Source organism: Zootoca vivipara, chromosome 13 (assembly GCF_963506605.1).
Source record: "Zootoca vivipara chromosome 13, rZooViv1.1, whole genome shotgun sequence".
In the NCBI taxonomy this organism is placed as follows: domain Eukaryota; kingdom Metazoa; phylum Chordata; class Lepidosauria; order Squamata; family Lacertidae; genus Zootoca; species Zootoca vivipara.
Window position 1 is genome coordinate 40,654,234 of NC_083288.1, and position 27,405 is coordinate 40,681,638.

Here is a 27,405-nt window from a genome sequence, read left to right on the forward strand (position 1 = left end):
ACTAGAGTTGGGCTACATGACCCTTGGGTCCCTTCCTACTCTAAGATTCTATGATCCTATGATTTTACACGGCATTGTTTCAGTTTGAAAACAGCTTTAACTTACTGCAGTTTAGAAACAGTCATTACTTAACCTCGCCATACAATTTGTAGTCCAATTGGATATTCACATGTATGAATGTGGCCACCTTCAATACCGACCCTTATAGAGTAATTTCTCATATGAAGTATAATAAACCAGGAACTCTGTGCATCATCTTCTCAAGGTTGTCACACCTGCAAGCCACCTGAGTAGTTTTTCCTGGTGCACTCATTCATAGGTTCGATAGTGCTATCTGTCCCTCTTTGTAGATTTCTAAAAGTGTGGCATTTTTCAAACCACAAATTATTGGAAATTCACATTCAATGATGTTAATATAGTGCCCAGTAGGTACTGTAATCCAAAAGGACACTGTGTGACAAATTCAAGGGATATAGTAAACTGTCCTACTGAGTCATACCATTTTTATTTTTAATGAATGAATTTACTTTATTATGGTCACAGACCATCATAAGCAAAACATCTAAATAAATAAATAGCATAGCAGTATGCATCTAAGGAGATAATTATTAAATAAATAGGAGCAAGAACCAAACGTAGATTAAAACATATACACAGAATACTTGATTAAGCACAAATAATGGATAAGTAAAAACTGATAATATAAGTTAAGAGAGACCTGTTAAAACAGCTGTATGGGGTGGGGCTTCAGAAGTGTGGATCTAACAATATGGGCGTTCAATTTAGGACTGATTTGATGGAAATAGCAAAAGGTGATCAGAGACTATTTATGTATGCTACAACCGCTGCTAGGACTTTAGTAGCCCCAAAATGGAAAACACAGGATCTACTGACGATTGAGGAGTGGCAGACGAAAATGATGGACTATGCAGAATTAGCAAAGATGACTTATGGAATCCGAGACCAAGGAGAAACAAAGTACCAACGAGAATGGAGTAAATTCATTGACTATATGGAGAAGAACTGTAAGAGTTTGAAGACACCTGCGGGATTGAGATGAATCCTACGAACTGAATTAAAATGTGGACTAAAATGAACTGCGGGATAAGAGTGACCAATGAAGCCGAATGGTGGGAGGGAGGGAAGTCACAGCTCGGCAGAGCAATTGAAATTGAGATGAGGAGATTGAAATTGCTTTTTGTGTTGTTTTTGTTTGTGTGGTGTTTGTTTATTTGGAAAATTGAATAAAAATCATTTAAAAAAAAACAATTTAGGACCGATTTGCAGCATAGACCATCCTTCGACGAATATCTATCATGGCATCGCAAAATCTGGCGACTGAATATGTGACTTCTGGGCTTTCGTTCTGTAGTAATAGGGAGGTGTTGTGTTGTTCTGAACGCCCAGGGAACTTATATAGGAATGGGCTGTGCTCTTATTCAAACTAGTATCTGTACAGTGTGGTTGGCAACCTCTCCTCCCTTCCCGGAGCTTGACATGCACTCTCAGACTGACCAGATTGTTGTGCAGTGTAATGAAGGTTCAGCTCAAATGCTTTATACTGTCCTGGGCTATATGGGGCTTCTGGCCATCCTCAGTTCACTGTGGCTTTCTTTGCCCGGACGTTGCCTGATACAGTGGTGCCTCGCTAGACGAATTTAATTCATTCCACGGGTCTTTTCTTATAACGAAAAATTCGTCTAGCGAATCCCATAGGAATGCATTGAATTTCTTTTTTTTGCCCATAGGAACGCATTAATTGAATTTCAATGCATTCCTATGGGAAACCGTGATTCGCTAGACGAATTTTTCATAATTCGTCTAGCAAGGCAACCTCTGCTTGAAAAATCCTTTCGTTAAGCGGAAATTTCGTTAAGCAGGGCATTCGTTAAGCGAGGCACCACTGTACTTTCAATGAAGCCAAGCTCATCATTTTCAGCATGTTGGTGTTCTGCAGTGTTTGGTTATCCTTTGTCGCAACCTACCTGAGCACAAAAGGGAAATATATGGTGGCTGTGGAGATCTTCTCTATCTTGGTCTCTGCTGCTGGATTATTTGGGTGCATCTTTCTCCCCAAATTTTACATTATTGTATTGCGACCTGAGCTGAACAGCAAGGAACAATTAGTAAGGAAACAATAATTCCAGTGACTGACATCTTCCTTGTGTTTCTTTTTCCTTAACTACTTTTATTATTATTTATTAAGTTTTGCAAAAAATAAATAAATGAGAAATTTGTAAACGGCATATAAATTTGTATCCATCTGCAAAAGCTATAGTGCTGATTCCTTTTAGGGTCCATAATATTGCATGAAAAAGGAAAAAAGAGGGGAACTAGTAGGAGCATCTCAGAGAGCATCTCACAGAGGTCTATCAACATACTGGATTCCTGAGGATCCAGACAGATTGGAAATAATGAAAGAGCCTGAGTGGGAGATACTGATCTGTAGGACAGTCCAGGGAAAAAATAATTTGCAAAACAATGTCTTAAGGACAAACAGACTGTGCTTTCAAATAGGAGGTTAAACTAGGGTGAGCCAAAAAGGGTTAAGGATGGAGGAGCACAACACCTTGGTCTGCAAAGATTTTGCTCTAAAGGCTCATCTAAACTTAACCCTACCTGTTTAATTCCCATGCATTCCTGACCCCATGCAACCAAATTGACCTTTCAATGGCTACCACTACTAGCACAAACAGCGGTGCGACACTGGGGAAATGGGGAGCTGAGTCAATTTGCTGAAAGGCACTTTTTAAATAACACTACTTGATTACAGGGGCAACCAGCACTGGTCCTCAAGTATACAAAGGGACGATGGGTGGATGTGGTTATTATGAATGGGTAAGAGAGAGTATTGGATGGGTTGAAATAAACCCCTCTGCATCCTGTGCCTCTAGCAGTGGTGTAGGATATGCATGCTATGCCTACCTCAAAAACTAATCCTCACCTTAGTATATATGGCACCATCAGAAATAGGAGATCTGACAGGTGAATATTTTCTGTCAGCACTTAGATAAACAACAAAGAAAATCCCCTGGTTGTTCAGAGCACTTAGATGAAAACAGAGTACAGGAAATGATTGAACCATGATAATTCATACAAATGAAATGGCTGAAGATAGAGAAAATCAATAAAGATATAACATTTTCCAAGTGTGAAAAATCCTTGATGACACTGATTTCAATAATTACAGGGTAGATAATTTTCATTTCCATTATCTTCAGCTTTTCTTTCCAATATCCCCATCCTTGCAGGGGCAAGGAAAACATCTTAATCTGCTTTGTAGCCAATGCCATTTAATCAATTGATCAGTACCGGAATTCACTGCATATTAAATATTTATTAACTTGAATCCCATTGATTTCTATAGGTCTACTCTAAGACTCAATTCAGCTCAATAATTTTAGGGTGCCTTTGGTCTCTATACCGTGTTTCTCCAAAAATAAGACACCATCTTATATTTATTCCCCCCCCAAAAAAACCCACGGTGGCTTATTTTCAGGGGATGTCTTATTTTTTTTTATTAAGTATGGTACAGTTTAACCTACAAGGTTAAACTGCCTATCACTATGGCTTATTTTCAGGGTATGGCTTATTTTCGGAGAAACACAGTAAGTGTTGTGAAAGTTAAGTTAATGTATGTGCATGTGATATATGAAATTAGTTTCTGGGAACTTTGTCTTGGAGAGAGAGCTATAAACTTTCTGAATGGATGCATCTTTTACAAGAGAAATTGAAGGAGGAAAACGAGCTCAATGTTAGCTTGTTAAGATTTCTATCTTTGGCCTTCGGTCACCTCAAAGATCACAACAGACAACATTTCACTTCTTGCCCCTATTGGAGATACTTAAATAATACCCATACCTGGACCAAGATATCGTCCAAATTTCATATAGATTGGATGAAAGACAATTCATTTTAAACTTCTTTTTTGTTTCACTTTTTTAAATAAATAAAAAATCCACTTGTGTCTAACAAAGGTAAGTGTATTTAGCTTTTTTGGATTTCCCCCCTCCAATTTTACTACTAAAAGTTTTCCAAGGAGCATATTTTGACTGCCCTCCCAACATAGTTAGATTTGTGAAATGCAGATCTTATGTGTAAATCAATATGGAAACAGCAGAAGGAATAGGACTCAACAAAAAGAGATGCCTTTGTCAATTATCATTCCATGTGTACAAACCCAAGGATGTTTACAAAGATTAATGTAGATGCAAACATGTCTCAACACAACAATAGTGCATTAATCGTGGCTTTATTTTGTTTTAGTTTGGTTTGTAGGTCTTTCCCAATGCTAATACATTACTGCTATCCATATGGGCTAAAGTGCAACAAAAGTTATACAAAAATAAACCAGAACACGTGTAATGTAAAAAGTTTTGGGATTTCAGGAGGAGGTTAAGGAATATGGAATAGTAACAAATGAAGCAGTGGGGTGGGCGTTAAACTTTTGCAGGTACAAAATAGCTGGTTTGTGGAAGAACTCAAAAGGTGTGTTATAATAAGAGCCTGTGTAACAGGATAGACTATTATTTTACCAAAATAAAAGTAGATAAATCATTGTCTGTGGCTTTATATCCATAAAAAAGAATGCAACATAGGAGGAAAGTTTACAAAATAAATTATAAGATGGAAGGAGAACTTCATTCAGTTGTCATCATTCTTTTTCCTTATGAGCTGATCCCTGGTGTTCAGCTCAGGCCTCAGAACAATAATATAGAATTTGGGGAGGAAGATGCAACCCAGCAACCCAGCGCTAGAAGTCAAGATAGAGAAGATCTCCACAGCCACCATGTATTTCCCCTTGGTGCTCAGGTAGGTGGGGACAAAAGAGATCCAAACGCTGCAGAATACTAACATGCTGAAGGTGATGAGCTTGGCTTCATTGAAAGTATCAGGCAACTTCCTAGCAAAGAAGGCTACAGTGAAGCAGATAGTGGCCAGAAGACCCATGTAGCTCAGGACAGTATAAAACATGAGGGCTGATCCTTCATTACATTGCACAATGATCTGAGTAATCTGGGAGTGCATGTCAAACTCTGGGAAGGGGGGAAAGGTTGCCAGCCACACTGCACAGAGGCCAGTTTGAATAAAGGAGCCGAGAATGATGGCTGAGACTGCCAGCCTCTTCCCCACCCATTTCCTCATCCTGTTTCCTGGCTTGGTGGCCATGAAGGCCAGAACCACAGTGATGGTTTTAGCCAACACGCAAGAAACAGCCAGGGAGAAAACAATGCCAAATACAGATTGGCGGAGAAGGCAGGTCACCTTCTTTGGTTGCTGAAAGAACAAGAAGGTGCACAGAAAACAAAGCAAAAGAGAAATGAGCAGGGTGCATGTGATATTCCAGTTGTTGGCTTTAACAATGGGAGTATGCCGATATTGAATAAAGATCCACATGATGCCAAGGGTGATCAGAGAAAGCAAAAGAGCAAATGAAGTCAGAATTATTCCCAAGGGCTCTCCATAGGATAGGTAGACAATTTGTTTAGGAATGCAGTGGTCGTGGTTCTCGTTTGGATGCTGATCCTCAGGGCACTTCTTACAATGGTCTGCATCTGAAAATTATAAGTCTCAACAATAGATAAAAAATGAAGATGTGTCCTCTTAACCTAGAAGGCACCACCCATTGAGTATTATTGCATGAAATATGGCTGTGAACTACTGTTTCTTGGGGGGGAAAGAATGGAACTCATTATCATTTTGGCACCACTAGAGGTAAATTGTTCCCCAACAAGTATACATTTATATTAGGAATTGGATATTTAAAATGTATGTTTTTAATGCTGATTTTTATTGTTAAATCCAGTGCTTTTTTCCCTAAAATGTTTAGGGGTACAGTCATACCTCGGTTTAAGTATGCTTCGGTTTGAGTACTTTCAGTTTAAGTACTCCGTGGACCCATCTGGAACCCATTAATCCACTTTCCATTACTTTCAATGGGAAAGTTCGCTTCAGGTTAAGTACAGATTTCTGGAACCAATTGTGTACTTAAACCGAGGGACCACTGTACTCTCATTTTGACTCCAGAAAATCACCATTTTTTAGTTGATATTGGGAAAAATAAATACAGTAAATGGACCAAAGTACAAAGAATCACAAAATGTTTAGGGGTATGTGTACCACTGCCCCACCCCCCTCCGAAAAAAACGCTGGTTAAATCACTACAAAATATATGAGAAGCAATACAATATATATTTCTTTAATACATGTTTGAGGAAAATACTACACACCAGATTGCTGAACAATGTTTGAATGTGTTATGAAAATTCATCTTAAGGTTTTATATTTACCATGGTCCATTCACATAATGGGATGCTGTTAGCAATAAATGATACATATATGCAAACCAGCCCCTTAAGGAATTATATGTTACAGACATATGGACTACCTGTTGAAGATTCATTCCCAGTGTCTGCAGTCATGGGATTGTTGTCTATCACATGGCGGTGTATGTTTTTCATTCCACAGAGTGGGAAGTGACTGAGACAGGATGTTTGTGTTACTGTGTTCCATGAAGTGGGACTATTGTCCTTTGTTCTTTCTCTTTGCTGTCTGATGCTAGAGAGAGAGGGAGCCATGTTGCAGTGCTCCGAGTGTATTATATGTAAATAAACGTAGATTAGCCAAAATGCTGAGTTGCTGAGGTCTGTTACGTAACCGCGAAGACTCTGTGGATCCCTAACTGTGCTGGTTCCTCCAAGGCACCAGTCGCTGTGATGTTCGGGTTAGAGAAAGCTTTTGAAGCTCCCGAATGAGCGACCAGGAGGGAGAGAACATGCCAGTTGGGCATGTGTCTTTACCAAGGTCCTACTCATTCGTAGGACGCTCCTGTAACACTATCACCCCCTTGTAACTATGTTAAACTTACCTGTCTTGTTTGAAATCATTCCTTCAGAACATTGAGGACAATCATAACAGCAAATCTGTTTCCCTTGTTGCAAGATCCTGCTGTGTCCAGGTTGACAACTCTCAACACATGTGGATTGGGGTAGGATCTAAGAATATCCAGATAGAAAGAAATTAGGAAGTAGACCAGTGGTTTGTAACCTTTGCCCTGCACATCTAACTAGGTCCAGCAGGGAGCCTAATTTGGCTTGCAAGACAATCTTCCCCAAGCCGTGCCCACTCACAGCACAGCTGATCTGATGTGCTGTGTCAGGTGTGGGGCAGGTAAAGTTGCAGCAGCAATGGTGCACACACACACCCCATTTGAATGGCAATGCCCATATTTTATTGGAGGGTGTGTGTGAAGGGACCTCAGCCCATACGAGTTGGCTCCTATGATTGGGTCAACTTTGTAGCTCTCAGCCAGAGCTCCAAGTGGAAACGAGCCTTTTTAGTGACTTCAAGTTACACTGAGATCAGCTACACTTGAGGTTTCCTGATGTTCCTTTGCGGTGCAGTTTTAGTTTAAACCACTCTGTAAAGAAAAAAAAAACTGGGACAATAGACAGCATGGTGATTTCAGGTGGTTGGAGGGTTGCCAGACTTAATAGTGGACAGGACTTCTGTGCCTTTAATTGCCCTGCTCTCTTTTGAGTCTGGAAGCCTTAAAGAGAAACCAGCAGACCCTTTGTTTAATTTCCAAGCAAAGGGTCTGCTGGTTTCTCTTTAAGGTTTCCAGACTCAAAAGAGAGCAGGGCAATTAAAGGCACAGAAGTCCTGTCCTCTATTGAGTCTGGCAACCCTAGGTGGTTGTCAGCTGGGAAGCTGTAACCTCCTTTTAAAGTGACCCACCTAGGGTGAGTGCAACATCAGGCCCACAGGTCAGATTCTGTTCCTCATCCCTGGTGTACACATATAAGGAAAAACTGCTTGGTTTGGAAAATAAAAATATATAAATAATATATAAAAATATATAAAAATAAAAAATAATGGATGCCAACAGAAAGGGTTATGGTGAAAATGAAATGATGTTGTTTCCAAGGTTACAGCTATAGAGCTTTAATGATGGTATGTAGTACAGAAGGGTTTCATTCACTAAAGCTAAGTGATGCTGTTCTTTCCCTTGTTTTGCCAGAAGTTCTCCGTCTGTGCTAACAGTATTGGATCTGTTGGCATCTATATAGCAGTTACTGATGAGTCTGACAGTCTGTGGTTCTCAGAACTGAAATGTCTAGCCATTGGTCAAAATTGCAGATTTGTGGTTTTTAAAAGGTGTGCAGGTCATTTCTTTTGAAGGGGTCTATGAATTTTTAAATTTAGGTTTGTTGCACATTTCTCCCGAAGTATCTGCATCAAAGCAGAGGAGTGTGGGCTTTGCTTCAGTCCTGCGTGGAACCGGGACAAGCCAGGATTTGTTCCTGGGCCAATCCCAGTACAGTTGTGTAAAAGTAGTCCTTCCCACCTGGTTAAACTTGTGATTCCACACAATAGCACTTCCATTAATGGAGAACCTTTTTCCTTCAGGAGCTTGTGGGTCTATCTTTCCAACACGGACTCTACGAATGGATTGATTGGGGAATGTGACTGTGTTGGTGATATCATATCCAGCTGCCAACGCACCATTTTTATCAAAATATATTTCTTCCCCAGCAGTGTTGTTGAATCGGATGTTTTTCAGAAAGGAATGAAGCTAGATTAGAGAAGGAAAGTTTGTGCAGTGAGGCCATGTGATTGCCTTGAAATTCACCATTTCATCCTATTCCCATTGTAATGTCATTGTTGTATCTTACTCATGTTGCTTCAGTTGTCTGCCCCAGCTCCACACCTACTCAGAACCACTGTGATTGAGCCCCCACCATGTTCAGCCTTGTTCTCTCTTCCCAGACACACCTGCCCTCTTTCAATATAAACAGCAACAACAGCAACAAAACTTCACACAAATGAGAAAATATTAAAACAACTGGTAGCCGCCAACAGCTTAGCCCAGGTCCTCCTTCTCCTCCTGGGAAGTGGGCAAGGGAGAGGTTGTTGCCATTGCCCCCGTCATCCCCAGCCATCAGGTCCTTCAAGGAGAAGAAAAAAACCAAAACAATTAAAAACTGTTTAAATGGTTAACAGGGTCTCTGTTTTGTAGCCATGAGATGTAGATTGGCCGCAGGTGCAGAGGTTGCAAGAGATGGACATGAGATTCCTACCTGCCATGGGTACACATTCAAAACGTTCGATACAGTTTCATCTCCCATTGCCTTCTGCTTAGATCTTGATGAAAACATGGCATGGAGAGCATGTGCTACAGCATAAACAGCATTGTAGATACTGTAGCTCTGCCCAGACATTCTCATTTCAAATACGATTTCAGGGAGGCTCCTCAAGTCCTCTTCCCCAGTACAAGTACCTCCTTCCATCTGATAAAGATTATATTTGGGGAATGAACACTTAAATACATTGGACCAGAACCAATGGATGTAATAAAGCCTAGACCAGTTAGGATTTAAAGTCTGAAGGAACTCTTCATACTCCCTCATATCACGAGTGTGTAGTGTGAAGGACAAGGTGCCATTGAATGATTTTAGTGCAAATGCACTACTATCATATACAGATGAAAAATCCCACTGAGCTGTTACGATCCAAACTCTCTCTATTGGTTTCATTTTCCTTTCTTGTAATATCAGAATCCTTTGCAAACCCACCATGGACCGTGAAACTCCATGGGCAAGAATCACGTCGGTTTGGGATGATGAGAGAACGGAACTTATTCTTTCCAAAAGTCTTTGAGTTTCAATCGTTTTATCCCATAGATTCTTCACTGCTGGAATAATCTCCTTAAAAGCAGTACAAATATTGCTCTGGTGCATCCGAGGAATGAGAGTCCTCAATAATATTTCTCCAGTGTCATCATCAGAAACAACAAGGCCAACCCAGGTCCACCCAAAATGCTGAAGCAGCTGAACAATCCCAAAATACTGAGGATTTTCACTGGGGATCATCCGATAGACGGAAGGGAACTGTTCTTTGTCACTCAATGCAGGGTCAAAGGAGGCATAGCTGAGCTAGGAAAAATGACAATGACTTTTTTTAGACTGTCCAACCATTTCTGACAGCTCCTCAGCTGAAATTACTTTCTCAGTGGGATAGACGTTTGAGCTCATTTTTATTTTCATTTGTTTTCTCCTATTACCAATAACTGTTTGCCCCCCCACTCTTAATACAATTTTAAAATACAGTAGACAATATACCAAGCTAAAACACATAATTAAAAAAAACATGATAAGGGCAAGGAAAATAGAAATATAAAAGTAGAAGAATACAGCTTTACTTAAAGTTACTGCCTTCATCAGTCTGGCAGTACTTAGCAGCAGCAATCATAATACTTATTCATACCCATATGGATGGGTTTCCCCAGCCATTCTGGGTGGCTTACAGCACATAAAAAAACACATAATAACGAACGATCTCATTTTATATTTGATCCCGCATCAAAAGCTGCTAAGGCTCTAAACCCTACAGTACAGCAATCTACGCAGAATTACCAATCGGCTAATTAAACATGGACAAAGAGAATTTAAAACTGGGTACTGTATTAATGGAGAAGAAGGGATGAGATTCAAACTTCTATGACTTGGGTAATATCCTCTAAATTTCCCAATTTTAGTTGTAAAGTCAAAATTGAAATTTTGGGGAAAGAGGGATTCAAGATTTTGGGTTTTTTAATATCTCCTTTAAGTTTTCAAAATGGGCATGTGGACTATGAACCCTGTGAGAAAGTGAGTGCTCTTTTATATGGGGCATCATTCAAGTACAACTCTCTCCTCTTTTTGGTAAAGGGCATTCCCAGTCAATTTGGACAGCATCATGAACCTGACTTGTTCCAAATATTCTGGAAAAACTAATGCAAAAAATTGCTCCAGGATTGTTTTGGATCCTGATGAGATTGTCCTGGCACACTCATTCAAACAGGTTTATTTAAAGTGTGATCTTCTTCCTGTTCACCCACATAGCTTCATGGTAAGACCTTATGCTCTTGCCCTAAGACCCAGGTTCCTATGCACAATTTTCCTCATCAAGTATAGTTAGCCCCCGAGTTCAAAAACATTTGTACAATGCTAAAAGCAGAGCCCTTTAACCAGACCAATTTTGAGGAGCAAACCCTTTAACCAGACCAATTTTGAGGAGCAGGAAATACATGTGTAGTGACACAAATGAGTCTCCTCCTCTGATTCCCTTACTGGTTGCACCTACATACATAGAAAGGCAGACAAACCTGTGGCATCTTGTAAGTATTCAAGATGTGGGGCATCTGCTTGGAGTTATGAGAGGTGAGCCCACCAATGATGGCCATCAGCTTATATGCCTTGCCACAAATATAGTTGAGAGGGCTTCCCTGTTTCAGGAAAAGGAGATACATAGTTCCACCACAGTCTCCCATTTCATTCTGAAAATTGTGACCAAAGATGGAAGACAGTGTCCTGTTGGGTAGTAGGTGGACATTCTTGTTGATCTCATTCATGGCAAACATAAAGGCAAGCACTTGGTGGTAGTAGTTCGGATGGATGCTGCAATGATATTTCAGTGTAGACTTAGGGTCGTTGCATATCAATTGACTTAATGTACCGTACATAAACTGGCCTAATTGACCATCAAAAACTATTATTGAAATACCTGGCATGAAGTAGCACAGTAGGAAATACCTTTATAGCTGTTACTTATTTTTTCACTAATTACATATAATTGTCAACTCATTATATTTCTTTGTCATGTTTCATTTCCCACAGCTCCTGGATCTTCTAAGTAAAGCCGCATGCTTTTTGAGGATCATGATTCTCTGAAACTGAAGCAATCTTTTTTGTGTTGCTGTTTTTCTATGCACCTATCACCTAATTTATAAGTGAATGAATGAAATCACACATAGTTTCTCCCACTTTCTGCCACTACCAAAAGCCTTGGTATCCTTTTTAAATTCTTTTCTTTTGTTTCCTCTTATTCTTGCTGTAAAAGTAAGCCAGTTACTGGACTGGACTGCTTCTGATTACAGGTGAAGTCTCATACGATTGAATGATCTCCTTACAAGGAAAACTCATTAATCAGTATATCAAGTAGAATAATTGTTGTTGTTGTTTAGTTGTTTAGTCGTGTCCGACTCTTCGTGACCCCATGGACCAGAGCACGCCAGGCACTCCTGTCTTGCACTGCCTCCTGTACTTTGCTCAGACTCATGTTCGTAGCTTCGAGAACACTGTCCAACCATCTCATCCTCTGTCGTCCCCTTCTCCTTGTGCCCTCAATCTTTCCCAGCATCAGGGTCTTTTCCAGGGAGTCTTCTCTTCTCATGAGGTGGGCAAAGTATTGGAGCCTCAGCTTCACGATCTGTTCTTCCAGTGAGCACTCAGGGCTGATTTCATTCAGAATGGATAGGTTTGATCTTCTTGCAGTCCATGGGACTCTCAAGAGTCTCCTCCAGCACCATAATTCAAAACCATCAATTCTTCGGCGATCAGCCTTCTTTGTGGTCCAGCTTTCACTTCCATACATCACTACTTGGAAAACCATAGCTTTAACTATATGGACCTTTGTCGGTAAGGTGATGTCTCTGCTTTTTAAGATGCTGTCTAGGTTTGTCATTGCTTTTCTCCCAAGAAACAGCCGTCTTTTAATTTCATGACTGCTGTCACCATCTGCAGTGATCATGGAACCCAAGAAAGTAAAATCTCTATTTGCCAGGAGGTGATGGGACCAGTGGCCATGATCTTGGGTTTTTTTTGGCTTAACCTATTTTCCTAGTGTGTTTGTGTGTGTAATTTCTCATCATTTGGGTCTTTTTCCTTCAGGCTGAACTTATTTGAATGGAAACACAATGAAAGCTATGATTATTTTCAAAATAAAAATAAAATAGGAAAATTCCTCCCAGTAGCACCTTAGAGACCAACTAAGTTTGTCATTGGTATGAGCTTTCATGTGCATGCACACTTCCTCAGCACATGAAAGCTCATACCAATGACAAACTTAGTTGGCCTCTAAGGTGCTACTGGAAGGAATTTTTCTATTTTATTTTTATTTTGTTTTGATGGCAGACCAACATGGCTACCTACCTGCAACTAGGGTTATTTTCAAGTTAGTGCTAGTGGGAATTTTGTCTCCATGAATAACTTCAGTTATTAGAGAATAAGAAATTAAATGGAAAACCCTCTGTTGGAATACCCAGGCTCTTGGCTTTTCGTGTAGAGAGGCTCAGCTTCAGATGTTCTCAGTTATGAAACTAGTACTATCGAGACAGAGCTGGGAAACTGAACTAAACATAACTCACCTCACAATACAATAGCTACCTCTGTAAGCAAATTGGGTGAAAATCGAACAGATAAGTAAAACACCTACCCCTCATACTTTCTGGAGAATGGATTGCATGAATGGTTTCCATGCTCCCAAATACATTTAATATCATTTTTATCAACTGTGACTCCCATTTTCTCCTGGTATTGTGATACCAGGACCAGTAATATAAAAAAACAAGACATAAAATGCCCCCCCAAAAGTCTATATTCATACTGATCTATTCAACCAGAATTTGAAATCAGTCCTACGGACTCATTTCATATCATAAAAATGTACTTACTACATATCTACGTCTGGTGATGGATGTCGCCTATATTGAATCTCATTAAAAACATGAATTAAAAAAGAGACAAATTCACCAATGACAATATTCTCTGAAATGCCAACGTTCTTTTGAACCTTTCTCTGCTGATAGCATATGTTGTCCAAATTCTGGCTCATAATCTGAGGCAGATGCAGCAGGAAAAGAAGCAGCGGCAGAGATGTCCATTTGGTTACCTGCAAACACACCCAGCAAGACCCATTCATTGCGCCAAAACCACAGAACAGGAGTACCTCCTAAACAATCCTGAAAACCGCATAAGAGTTAAACACACTATGCTATTTTAGAGTGCAATATGGATCTAAACACTATATATATATATATATATATATATATATATATATATATATATATATGGATCTAAACACTTCTGTGTGGCAGAGCCCTTCCAAACAGCAGTATGCAAACTATTGTTTTGGAACTTGTCTTTATAAACGGAGAGGAACAGTCACAATTGGATTCTTTCTGACAGCACTGGGATCCCAATACAATTATAAGAGGACCGGGATTATAATTAAACCACAGATAATAAGGTCTTCTTAGATTCTCAAAAATCAGCAAAGTTAAGGAAAACTTATTTAGCTCCCTTAAAACCCAATGCCTGCCAATTAAAAGGTCAGGGTTTGAATTTTGGGTGTGATGGACACCATAGGAGGGAAAGAGCCCCACTACATTTAGAAAAGTAAAGAAAAAACACCCTGTCGTGCTTACTTCAGATTGCTGGAGCTTATAGAAATGAACCCACTTTGGAAATGCCAAATTTCAAACGCATATGATAAAAATGTTACAGGCTGGACCACTTACACTTTGGAACTCCCTGCCAGTTGACATCAGGGAGGCTTTCAGGTGTCTGCTAAAAACAGTTTTGTTTCGACAAAATGTTTATCTACCCAGGTAACAGTCCGGATTTTTTTTTGGGGGGGGGGGGACACCACTATGTGGGGTTCCAGTCCTACTTGGATTCTCATTCGCAGAGAGTGATGCTTGGAGAGTGCTCTTCAGCCCAGTGGATGCTTCAGTGTGGTATGGTATGGTATCAAGTTTATTGCTTATAGCCAAAGGCTGCTGCGATGTATACAATGCCATTCAGTAAAATATATACAAATTTGGTACAAAACTTAGAACATTTACATTATCAAAACATGACCTAATCAGCACAAAGCTATGGAAACACTTTAATATACCAGTTGAAACATTAAATAATAAAATTTATAAACTAAAATCATCAAATGGCTACTGCTGTATTAAAAGAAATATTAAACAATACAATTGATAATTGTGTACAACTTTGGTGAGAGAAATGCATCTTGGTATGGATGGGGTCGCTTCAATGTGATGTTCATCAGGATTTAATTTTGTCCCCTACACTGTTTAACATCTACATGAAACTGTTGAGTGGAGTTATCTGGAGTTTGGGAGTATGTTGTCAGCAATATGCTGATAATACTCAGATCTACTTCTTTACACCTGTAGCTGTGGCAATTGATGTGCTGGACCATTGTCTTGCCTTCGAAATGGACTAGATGAGAGCCAAGAAATGGAAGCTCAACCCAGATAAGACAAAGGCACAGTTAGTGGGTGGTGAATGGACCAGGTGAATGGAAGGTGGCCTGCTTTCGATGGGGTTACATTCCCTTTGAAGGAGCAGGTACGCAGGGACCCTTTGCTGTTGCTTGGAGCTTGGGTGGCCTCAGTGGCGCAGAGTGGCTTCCATCAGATTCAGCTGGTGTCCCAGCTGCACCCCTTTTTGGACACCTGTCATCAATACTCTGTTGCAGTATTAGATTACTGCAATGTGTTATATGTAGGGCTGCCTCTGAGGGTGTTTCAGAAACTTCAGCTGGTGCAGATTTGTGGCAATCAGGTTGCTCACCAGAGCAAGACAGTTTGAGCATATTACACCAATCTTGGTCCGACTGCACTGGCTATCAATTAGTTTCCTGGCTTAATTCAAAGTGCTGCTTTTGACCTAAAAACCTTAAACGGCTCAGGACCACAATACCTCTTTCCATATGAACCTACCCGGACCCTGAGATCATCTTCTGAAGCCCTTCTTCATGTGCCTTCTCCCTGAGAGGTCCAGAACATGGCAACACGAGAACAGGGCCTTCTCTGAAGTGGCTCCCCATCTGTGGAATGCTCTCCCCAGGGAAGTTCACCGAGCACCTGCATTAGATGCCAGGCAAATAGTTCCTTTTTAACCAGGCTTTTGGTTGATTTGATTGACATTTTAAAATGTGTGTTTTTCTGGGAGGGGAGTTATTGGGTCATTGTTTTTATTTTGATTATACATTATGTGGTTTTGTATTTTGATTTTATTCTGTGAACCGCCCTGAGACCTCTGAGTATAGGGCGGTATATAAATTCAACAAAGAATAATACCGGTAACAATAAATAATAAACTATTCATAAAATGAATACATCCGTCTATCTATATGGAAAATTCTCTGCATCTGATCATTGTACAGTTGAATACAGATGTATGAACAGATGACATGGGAAGAAATGAATTGGAAGTTCTATGAAACCTGTTTACAAAATAAAAGTAAAAGAAAATATAGGAATTAGGAAATGGCTTACAAGAAGAAACATAAGGACTGATCCTTCATTGATTGCACAACGATCTGGGTAGTCTGGGAGTGCCTGTCAAACTCTGGGATGGGACAGAGGTTGCGCACCGAGCAGATGCCAATTTGAAGAGAGAGGAAGATGACTGAGAATGCCAGTCTCTTCCCTACCCATATCCTCAATTTGTTTCCTGGTTTGGTGGCCATGAAGGCCCAGAACCGCAGTTCAGAGCACTGAGGGGATAGCTCAGTTGGTAGAGCATGAGACTCTTAATCTCAGGGCCATGGGTTCAAGTCCCAAGTTGGTTGAAAGATTCCTGCATTGCAAGGGGTTGGACTAGATGACCCTTCCAACTCTACAAATCTGTGAATTTGTGATTTCCAAGTTAAAACTGGACAGTTGCACAGTATGAACTTGTTATTTCACATCAAAGCACTTCCTTTGATGATAAATTTATTCCCTTCATGTTTCTGCAAATCCACCTTTCCCACATAGGCTCTGTTGATAGACTGTTTGGGGAATGTGACTGGACTGAAGGTATCATATCCAGTTTCCAACTCTCCATAGTTATAGAAGAACATTTCTTTCCCCAGCAGTTTTGTTAAAGTGGATGCCTTTCAGAAATGAGTGAGTCTAGATTGGAGAAGGAAAGATCATGAACTGAAGCCAGAATTACTGCAAAATATCAACAGCAGCGAAAACAACAATTTTCATTCAATAGCTGGGTTTCAGTTTTTTAATAGCCCATTTTTCGCACTTCAAATTTCACATTAAGATGAAAGTCAGTATTATTTGAGAAAGATGCTGCAGTGTCTAAACTGTTGTCATCATACCCCTGATGGATCACACCAATTGCACAAGTAGTCATGATCCTATTCAAACATGGGCACATATTTTTAGCAGAGTTGTAGCAGCGTAGCAAGAACTCCTTGCTTAGCACGCTTGTCAGGCATCTATTTGCCTGCATCCAAGTCCAAGCTGCGTAGCAGATAGCTGTCCAGTGCGCTCCCGTTGCGCAGTTTCTGCTTCTATCACGAAAGTCAAACCTCGTTTCCTAAACGTCTCGGAATTCTTTCTTCTGAAGTTTAGTTAACAGTTCAAACTGCAGCTTGTAGCAGCGGAAACTTTCCAGCTTTCAGTGCTCATGAAATAAATCACTTTCACTCCCTTGTTCATTAAAACAAGTAAGATTTATTGACACCAGCCCGGACTGGACAGATCCATCCCGGCTGGAAGCTTCAACACAACAGACAGAACAGAAACAGACGATGTCATATATACAGATACACAATAGCAACAGGTACTACTTCCTGTTTCCTGTCTATACGACACGTCACAAGCCCCTTGTGATACAGGACGACTGCTGAGCTATAATCTCCTCAGCTCACACCCCCTCTCGTCCTGCATCGCAGGGGTAGCGTAAAGACTTCCTTACGCAAGACACAAACCTTTGCAGAATCCATTACGTCTCCGGAAACTCAAAGATTTGGTGAACCCAACTGCCAGGCTCCCCTGGCTCGGGCAACTCCTCAGTTTGGCCAATCCTGCGTGGACGCCTTGATAAACGTTCCGAAAACGAATGTCAGCGCGTTTGGCACTGGTTATAACGCAACCAGTCTCAGTAAGCATCAAACAGAGCCAGTTGTCCTCCCAAACCATGATGGGTTGGCAACACTCCCCGTTGACCTTCTGGACCAAACATTGGCAAACCTGAATCGCTCCACAGACTCCTGAAAGAGCGTCATACTCAGTCTCCACAGAGAAAAGAGTAATAAAGCTTTGACGCTTGGAATAGCGTTCCATCAGAGCATCATCATACTTCACACCTATCTCAGTTGCTGACTCCCTGTCCTGCAACTTGGCCCAGTTGCTGCCAGACCAGCACGTGTCCTGTGCTCTACTCATAACTAGCAGCCTAAAACACAACTCCTTAGTATCTCCCAGATACCTAAGAACTTTCTTTATGCCATTCCGGGCATGCACACTGGGCTGTGCATCCTCCTAGCTAAGCCTCTTCACAGCAAACATACCAACTGGTTTACTCTTCTGAGAAAAACTCAACAAACTCCTTAGAGTTGATTGGAACATCGCGGGGCTCTGGGACTCAGAGTGTTCCCCGGACTGACTATCCTCAACAAAACAAATCTCTAAGGGTATTCTGATACTAGCACTATCAGCTTTCTTGAACTTTGCAACCAACTGTTCAATCTTACCTTCCTGCCTCAGCAAGAAACTGTGATCCGCAGACCTGTCAATCCTGACACCTAGGTAAACCCTTACTGGACCTAATTCTTTGAGCTTAAAATACCTGTCAAGCTCCTGTGCAAACCATTGCACCTGTGCTTCTGTATTTGCAATGCATATGATGTCATCTACAAAACAGAACTTAAGAATTTGCTTCTGGCTAGACCCTGCCAGATAAAAACAACTATCAGCAAATTTCTCTTGGAAACCTAAGCTTTCCAAAACTTCATCCAAACTCATGGTTGACTGCTTCAAACCATAAATGGGTATATGTAACTTCAAGACAACATCAGGCTTATTGATCTCAAACCCTTGTGGAGATAGCGTGTACAGCATATCCTCCAACGGTGAATTCAGACAAGCGACACTGATGTTAAAAACAAAACTTTCCTGAGCAGCTGTAGACAACAAAGATCCTAGCGCTTCAGGTGCTGTGGGTGCAAAACTTTCAGAATGCAACTCCTCCAGCTTTGAGACATCTCTGGCTACAAACCTAGCCCTATACTGAGATTCTCCAGTTGCCGTGGTTTTAAGCTTAAACACCACGCGACTATGTACAGCACTCTGGCCCTCGGGCTGCGCCACTGTGAAAAACACCTTCCGTGCTTCCATGGAGTCTAACCCCATCTGCATTGCCTTGTACCACTTCCTGGTCACCTCCTCAGGCAATTGATGAACTTCCTCGAAGCTTTCTGGCTCATACTGATCCATACAAGTCCACAGACTAGTGGCTGTATATCTGTCAGTAGATATCCTTTTCGTGGCCCTCTCTGACCTGCTCAACCTAGCATTCGCATCCTCATCTGACCACGTCACGATGAAACCTGCTTGAGTACCAATGACCTCAGGAAATGCATAGCGCGAACTACTGCGCGTGCTGTTAGCTCCTGAATCTTGGCGCGGGAACAACCTGTCCCAAATGGCTTGTCTACCAGTGCCTGGCACTGGAGGTGTGAGAGTGTTCCTAGGCTCTTGCTTTGGAACTCCTCCCCGCTGTGCATTAATCTGGGCAGCGCTGAGCATCCAGCTCGCGTTTCCAGCGAAAACTGTCGCAACAGTCCCTGGATCCGGTCCCTCAACTGAACCACTGTCCCTAACTCTACCTTGCACAACTGTACCTGTGGATGGAGTACTGGCTGGTTCACAACCAGACACAGCCTGTCCATCAACACTAGAACCTGCCAAACCTGTAAGCACATCAGGACTGTAGTGGATAGGTATCCACACCTGTGCCTCACAGAACTCAATGCTATCGCTGAGTATCACCCGTGTCTCAACACTTCTTGGGCGCACGAACATCCAAAACGTGGAACAAAGTTCGTATCCCACAAAAACTACCTTTCGGGACTTGGGACCGTCTTCAGATTGCATCACAAAGACTCCCCATTCAAACAACCTCAAGGAAACCTCGGGTTCCTCGCTACACAGCGACAAATAGGATTCACACCCTACCGTTGAACCGCAAGGCCAGAACTTCCTCAGAAAACTGGCAACAAAGACTATAGCTGACAACGTCTCTCCAAGAATCGTATCCTGTCCAGCTACTTCACAGCCTTGCAGTTCCCTGGGAGCTGACAATCTGTGCTTGCTTCCTTCCTGTGGAAAGAAACCTTGTAGTGTGCCCTCAGCACAAACTGATCCATGATCGGCCTGTAAACAAAACACCTTACAGGCAAACTTTGGCTTCACAGCTTGAACCCACTCACTAACCAAGCCTAACTCCTCCCCTGAACTCATGAGAGGTATGGTGAAGCTCATTCTGGTGTGGCCATCTGACAGACAAATTTGGGTTCCGCCCATACGGAGCGCTTCCCTTGGTTTACAGGAATCCATTTGAGTCAGCATAGATGCCTGACTAGAAACATTGGCAGACTTGGAACTTTCACATAATGTAACTTTGGCTTGTTGACAAACAACACCAAAAACCTCAGAGCATGTCAACACGTTGCCCACCTCTGGTTGTGTATCTGTACCTGGTACCTTCTGCACTTCACTTACGTGCGCACAACCTTGTTGCCACAAGTGGGCGCAATTGTGGTGTGGACTAATGTTGGCACCCTGAACCTCAGTCGCGCCTGAGACGATTTCACCTGTCACAAGGAGAAAAAACTCATTCACATTGCATTTCACACACATCAACAATTCACCCTCCATTGAGCACATTGAGCACATAACATCCTCAGAATGTACATTGCAACTGTCTTTCAACAAAGACAAGACAGATGACAAATTACATTTCATCAATGGCAAATCAAATACATCAATATTAGCAATATTAGCATGTACAGAGTGAGACTTAATGCCATTTGCAAAACTTAGTCCTCTTCCAGGGAAAAAGTTCTTGCAGCTCAGGACTTCACCACCAGGGGTCTGGAGTCCAGAGCATTGCTTAGCAACTGGCACGCCTCTTGCTTCATCTCTTGCTGCAACAACAAGATGACGGAACTCACCTGCTGACCGATTGCCAGCACACATACTTCTCAAGCTGGTGGTCCTCTTGCCTTTCCCAAGCTGCTCCAGAGAACATGTTATCTGGTGGTGGCCCAGGTGGCGACCTTGGCCTGTATCTTCTTCAAGATGACGTAGGATGGAACAATGCCCCTGCTCATCAACAATGGAATCTTCCAGGACTTTGCACACGGGCCCCATTGCATTCCTGGGAACTGAGCAGCCTTGCACAGTGGAAATTTCCATGCCTTGGTCAAAACAGCCCTCGCAAGTTGCCTTGCCTTCAGCTGTGGCAAAACAGCCCTTTGCAGCAGAAAAGCCTTGCCTAGCCATTCTGAGAAATTGTGCATCACAGGAAAGCCCCAAAACAGCAACAAGCAACTGGGTGACACCCTGGACATTTTCAGCCTCATTGGCTCTGCGTTGTGCCAAAACAACCCCCACCTTTGGGGTTGGGCATGCAGGGATCGGCTGTGGATCCTGGCTGACTGCCAAGTCTCCATTTGGGATCGTAGCAAACTTGCTTTCTTTCCCATTTGTCCACCTTTCAGCAAAGCCTCTCAAAGCATTTGCTTCCTTTCTGCCCACAGCAGGCCAGCCCCCTCTTGTCTCCCTTTCTCCCTCTTCCCTGGGAGTGGGCGTGACCACAGCATTCCATGCTGCGCCACGGGAATTTAGCAGGAGTGCTGGGGTGGCATGCCCTCTGGCAACGATGTGCAAATAGGGCAAATGACAACCTTTGAAGCTTGTGCTGCTATCATTAAGCAAACACTTCTCCTCATTTCCCGGGGCTGTCAGCTTACTCACGTGTCGCAACGATTCCTTCAGCTCAGCCTCCGGAAGAGAAGATTTACGGGTTGCCAGCGAGATATGCCAGCTGTGCCGGCACGATCTCCAAGCTGGAAGTTTTACAGCTTTCAAAACAGCAGCAACTTTTCCACAGCTCTTCTTTCCCAAACAGTTCATGGGCACTTGAAAGCTGAATTTATTGCCTCCATAACCTTTTAGCAGAGTTGTAGCAGCGTAGCAAGAACTCCTTGCTTAGCACGCTTGTCAGGCATCTATTTGCCTGCATCCAAGTCCAAGCTGCGTAGCAGATAGCTGTCCAGTGCGCTCCCGTTGCGCAGTTTCTGCTTCTATCACGAAAGTCAAACCTCATTTCCTAAACGTCTCGGAATTCTTTCTTCTGAAGTTTAGATAACAGTTCAAACTGCAGCTTGTAGCAGCGGAAACTTTCCAGCTTTCAGTGCTCGTGAAATAAATCACTTTCAATCCCTTGTTCATTAAAACAAGTAAGATTTATTGACACCAGCCCGGACTGGACAGATCCATCCCGGCTGGAAGCTTCAACACAACAGACAGAACAGAAACAGACGATGTCATATATACAGATACACAATAGCAACAGGTACTACTTCCTGTTTCCTGTCTATACGACACGTCACAAGCCCCTTGTGATACAGGACGACTGCTGAGCTATAATCTCCTCAGGAAACTCACAAGCAAAGTAGTAAGACTTAGCCTACATCAGAACTGTACATACTTGTGAGAGAAGACTTGGAATTTAACTATCAATCACTACTACCCATGATGGTTCTGTTCCACCTCCACTTGTTGGTGGCAATATGCTATATTAATCAACAGGATTCAAAATTAGCAGAGTGTTTTTGCATTCAGATTCCTGGTACATTCACTTTTATTTATAAATGAAGAGGAGTAATTCATCAACTCCTGAGGTGGATATGATTTGTGTTTCTGTCTTCCCGGGGGCCTTGGGATCCCACTACCATTGCAGAAGGACAGGAAGTCTAATAGCATGGTGGATAATTACCCAAATTGGAACAACTACAAAATACAATCAATCAGATGGCAAAATTCTGTTTCCTTATTAGTTGATCCCTGGCATTCAATTCTGGTCTAAGTACAATAATATAGACCTTTGGGAGGAATATGCAACCCAGCAATCCTACACTAGAGGCTAAAATGGAGAAGATCTCCACAGCCACCATATATTTTCCTTTGGTGCTCAGGTAGGTGGGGACAAAGGATAACCAAACACTGCAGAAGACCAACATGCTGAAGGTGATGAGCTTTGCTTCATTGAAAGTATCAGGCAACTTCCTGGCTAAGAAAGCCACAGTGAAGCTGATGATGGCCAGAAGACCCATGTAGCCCAGGACAGTATAAAGCATGGGGCCTGATCCTTCATTGCATTGCACAATGATTTGGGTAGTCTGTGAATGCATGTCAAACTCTGGGAAGGGAGGAGAGGTTGCCAACCACAGTGCACAGATGCCAGTTTGAATAAGAGTGCAGAGGATGACGACTGACACTGCCAGCCTCTTCCCCATCCATTTCCTCATCCTGTTTCCTGGCTTGGTGGCCATGAAGGCCAGAACCACAGTGATAGTCTTTGCCAACACACAAGAAACAGCCAGGGAAAAGACAATCCCAAATATGGTTTGACGGAGAAGGCAGGTCACCTTCCCAGGCTTTCCAATGAATAGGAAGGAGCAGAGAAAGCAAAGCAATAGGGAAATGAGGAGGGTGCGGGTGATGTTCCAGTTGTTGGCCTTGACGATGGGAGTCTCCTTATGTTGAATGAAGATCCACATTATCACAAAGGTGATCAGGGAAAGGAAAAGAGCAACTGAAGCCAGAATAATTCCCAAGGATTCTCCATAAGCTAAATAGACAATATTCTTGGAGATACACTGGTCCTGATTCTTGTTTGGGTGCTGATCGTCAGGGCACTTGTTGCAATGATCTGCATCTGAAAGTTATATGTCACAATAGATGAAAATGTACATGTAAGCCCATGTAGGTTCTTAATGTAGAATAAATGAACAATACAGTTATACCTTGGTTGTCGAACGCCTTGCGACTCAAACATTTTGGCTCCCAAATACTGCAAACCCGAAAGTGAGTGTTCCGGTTTGCAAACGTTCTTTGGAACCCGAACATCTGACGCAGCTTCCGTGGCTTCTGATCTCCTGCAGCCAATCAGAAGCTGCGCCTTGGTTTTCAAACAATCTGAAGGTCGAACAGACTTCCAGAGCGGATTCCGTTCAAGAACCAACATATGACTGTATAATATTGTGTATAGAATTATGGTTTTGAAGATATATCTCTTGGAGAAGAAAAATGTAATTCCTATTTCATTTTGGAAGAAATGATAAGACAATTATTAAAGAGTACTTGTGGTAAAGCACTGGTGGGCGGCAATGACATTTTACCATCAAGAAAGATGCATTAGTGGGCGGTAGGTATAAAAAGGTTGACTACCCCTCATCTAGATAGATATAGACACAGACACAGACACAGACACAGACACACACAGACACACACACACACACACACACACAAATTCCATATTGTATGGTATCTTCCATGTAGTATAGGAATCAGGTCTTAAGTGTGGCACTCACCATTTGCAATTCCCTCCAGCTATACATTGGAGAGGTGCTATCTCTCAAACATTTTCATGGAATAAATAAATTTTAATGTCTGTTTAATGAAATTGTCTGCACAATTGTAGAATTGAATACAAACATGTGTTTGACAGACTCTGTCAAAATAAGTTGCATGCAAGCTCTTTCTAAGTTCTTTATCACCAATGGGCCTTTCATTGCATCAAAGTGATTGCTGTATGGTGCGGTGGGCACTAAGTGGGCACTTCTATGTGTAAAGCTGAAAATTTATTTTACAAAGTCTGGATTACCATCCTTATGTAACTGCCGTCTCTACTTACTTCAATCTCCACTTACCAGTCAGGATGGAAATCATTTGTTCAGGGCACTGACGGCAAACATAACAACAAATCTGTTGCCCCTCTTGCATGACCTTGCTGTGTCCAGGACGGCAACTCTCAACACATCTGGATTGAGGTAATAACTCATAAAACACAGGAAGCAAGATTATAGAGTGGATCCGTTTGGGGGAATTTTTGCCCCATAGGCTTAAATGAATTCCAGCAACCATTCTAATTTCCTCCAAGCTGAGCTCACCCATCCCACACTTGATATCATGCATGGTGTCACGTATGGAACAGGTAGACACAATTGCAGAGGAACTATCATTGGCTTGAAATTGTTCTCTTGATCATTCCCAGGCAAATGGAGTGAGCATTTAGTGCATTTTAAAAACACCAAGTGCAAGGCATGCTAGGACTGGTTCCCCAATCAGAGCTCCTGAGTAGAGCTGATTCTTGCTGTGACTTCAAACTCCACTGGGAACTACTATACTCTGGCATATCAAAAAATCCAGAATGCTGTGGATCTAAGAGGAGCTCCTTATGCACTGAGCAAATTATGACCCCCCTTGACATCATTCTCTAGGGGAAAGTACATTGCAAATACAGGTGAAACCTGGAAAATTAGATTGTGTGGCAATATGCCCTCCTTCCCCAGAATAAAGACTCATGACACCGGAATAAGATTTAATTAATTGGGTGGTTAAGGCCACAACTTTATTAATCCATGTAAAGCGGAATTGGCTTAGGCGTTGGAACCTAACGGACTATATCCGACTCCAACCCGTGTGTTGAAGTCCATGAGAAGTTAACCACCAGCAAGGAGCCCCGTGACGTAAATCTACTAGAGCTCCCCCTGTGGCCACCGAAGGGGCGTGCCTTACGGCCCAGGCAACTCCAGGCTCAGGACCAGGCCTCGCCCCCGGAATCCTTTAACGGAATTACTTCTCCAGATTAGGGCAGCTGATGACGTGACTTGCCCCTCCTCCATCTAATTGTTATGTAAATTTCCAACGCCTAACCGCCTAACCTAAGTTGTGACGACATGCTACGAGGTAGGCGAAAAACCCATCATGGCTACTCCAGTATGGGAAAAATCCTACCCAGCCCCCTGGCCAGCCAGGGCGACCAACTGACGTCCATAGCAGCGTCCCCTGACCTCTTTTTAAGGGGTGGGCGGGCGGGTGAATCGTTCGCTCCGGCGAACAGGGAAGTAAGAGGGAGTTCTTCCCGCCTGCGGGGGCCTTTAAAAGATGTGGCCCCGCCCCGTCGACCTCATTGGTCGGCCGGGGGTGACGCAGGCGGGAACATACCAACGCGTAGGGGATGAGCTCTCATCCCCTACGCGATGGTACAGTCGGGCAGCCCACAACCCCACCTCCGACGCAGGCGCGGAAGTGGCTTTGTGTGGCAATATGCCCTCCTTCCCCAGAATAAAGACTCATGACACCGGAATAAGATTTAATTAATTGGGTGGTTAAGGCCACAACTTTATTAATCCATGTAAAGCGGAATTGGCTTAGGCGTTGGAACCTAACGGACTATATCCGACTCCAACCCGTGTGTTGAAGTCCATGAGAAGTTAACCACCAGCAAGGAGCCCCGCGACGTAAATCTACTAGAGCTCCCCCTGTGGCCACCGAAGGGGCGTGCCTTACGGCCCAGGCAACTCCAGGCTCAGGACCAGGCCTCGCCCCCGGAATCCTTTAACGGAATTACTTCTCCAGATTAGGGCAGCTGATGACGTGACTTGCCCCTCCTCCATCTAATTGTTATGTAAATTTCCAACGCCTAACCGCCACTCGAGCCCCTCCTGGCTCGCCGCCAATCCGCTTACAGTAATACCACCCTACATCCCAATTCAAGTTAATTAATTAATTATTTTAAGTATTGCCATTATTACAGGGGCTGTGGTCCTAGTCTCTTTTTCGCCTAGTTATGTACTCTAACTTGTAACCAATCTTGTATTTCCGAAATAATGTCCTCGAGCCATATATCATCCCCCCTTGGCGACAGATGCACACCGTCATAGCGATAAAGGGCTGCTTCGCTCTGTTTCAAACTCGGGTGCGCGACAACACGGCCATTCAGGGATATTACCCTGCGGATCACGAAGGAATTCAAGCGCCGCCTGGTTCTGTTCATAGCAATAGGGCAGCGTCCATCGCGCCAAATGCGCCTCTCCAGCAGGGAGGACCAAAGCAGCGTCATCCCCGGGGCGGAATCCAATAGGATATTAAGGTCACGGAATATTTCCAATTTCAAGTCCACTGCATTCCGGTAAGCTAGATCATTCTCCCCTAGCTGCAGCACTAGCAGGTCGGGATAGCCGAGCGAAGCAGCTCGGGTTTTAATGATCGGCATCAACTCGTTCCACCTCATGCCTCTCTTTGCGATCCAGGACACTTCCACGGCTTCTGGGAGGCCCAGCCCGTTCCCCAGGCCCACCGCCATCGCCCTATTGCGGGCCCAATGGACTATGCTGTGCCCGGCTATCCAAATGCGCACTATCTGGTCACCTGGAAAACAAAGGATGAGACTGGGGATCAGCTGTGGCTACCCTGTCACTGCTACGTGCGAATGTACTTCTTGTATGCGCTTGATTTCCACCTCCCCAGGTCCTGAATTCTCTCGGATGAAAGGCCCAGGTGCATGGCTGACGTGGCCGCGCCAATCCTGAAAGAGTGGGCCGAAAACTCGCTGGGGTCATACCCGCAATAGGCAATGGCCTTGCGCAGGACCCTGGTAAATTGATGGCGAGTTAGCCTGGCCTTGTCCAGATGAATAAGGAGGGGACCCGGGCCGGCCGGGCGCAGGTAAAGGAACCTCCTGGTATCTTTTACCGGACACGGCCCAGCAG

At 42.9% G+C, this 27,405-nt stretch overlaps 2 protein-coding genes across 2 annotated transcripts; both read right to left on the minus strand.

Moving 5' to 3' along the window:
* Positions 1-4,644: 4,644 nt before the first annotated feature.
* Positions 4,645-20,995, minus strand: LOC118095550 (vomeronasal type-2 receptor 26-like). The gene is made up of 4 exons (XM_060281264.1): positions 20,797-20,995; positions 20,345-20,436; positions 6,869-6,995; positions 4,645-5,555 (listed from the first exon to the last, which is right to left on the minus strand). The coding sequence occupies exons 1-4, from the start codon at positions 20,993-20,995 to the stop codon at positions 4,645-4,647; spliced, it is 1,329 nt and encodes a 442-aa protein (XP_060137247.1).
* Positions 20,996-22,656: 1,661 nt separating this feature from the next.
* On the minus strand, positions 22,657-26,999 carry LOC118095551 (vomeronasal type-2 receptor 26-like). Its single transcript, XM_060281265.1, has 3 exons — positions 26,923-26,999; positions 24,562-24,671; positions 22,657-23,567 (listed from the first exon to the last, which is right to left on the minus strand). The coding sequence occupies exons 1-3, from the start codon at positions 26,997-26,999 to the stop codon at positions 22,657-22,659; spliced, it is 1,098 nt and encodes a 365-aa protein (XP_060137248.1).
* Positions 27,000-27,405: the final 406 nt, after the last annotated feature.

What these genes read in the sequence shown, in the direction of transcription:
- LOC118095550 (XM_060281264.1), bottom strand. Translation starts at nt 20,995, where the DNA reads ATGGGGCCCGTGTGCAAAGTCCTGGAAGATTCCATTGTTGATGAGCAG. An exon ending in GGCAACAAGGTTGTGCGCAC is followed by an intron (nt 6,996 to 20,344) that starts GTAAGTGAAGTG and finishes GGATATTCTTAG; the next exon opens with ATCCTACCCCAATCCACATG. An exon ending in AATGATTTCAAACAAGACAG is followed by an intron (nt 5,556 to 6,868) that starts GTAAGTTTAACA and finishes TATAATTTTCAG; the next exon opens with ATGCAGACCATTGTAAGAAG.
- LOC118095551 (XM_060281265.1), bottom strand. Translation starts at nt 26,999, where the DNA reads ATGGCGGTGGGCCTGGGGAACGGGCTGGGCCTCCCAGAAGCCGTGGAA. An exon ending in ATCGCAAAGAGAGGCATGAG is followed by an intron (nt 24,672 to 26,922) that starts GTGGAACGAGTT and finishes ACCTCAATCCAG; the next exon opens with ATGTGTTGAGAGTTGCCGTC. An exon ending in AATGATTTCCATCCTGACTG is followed by an intron (nt 23,568 to 24,561) that starts GTAAGTGGAGAT and finishes TATAACTTTCAG; the next exon opens with ATGCAGATCATTGCAACAAG.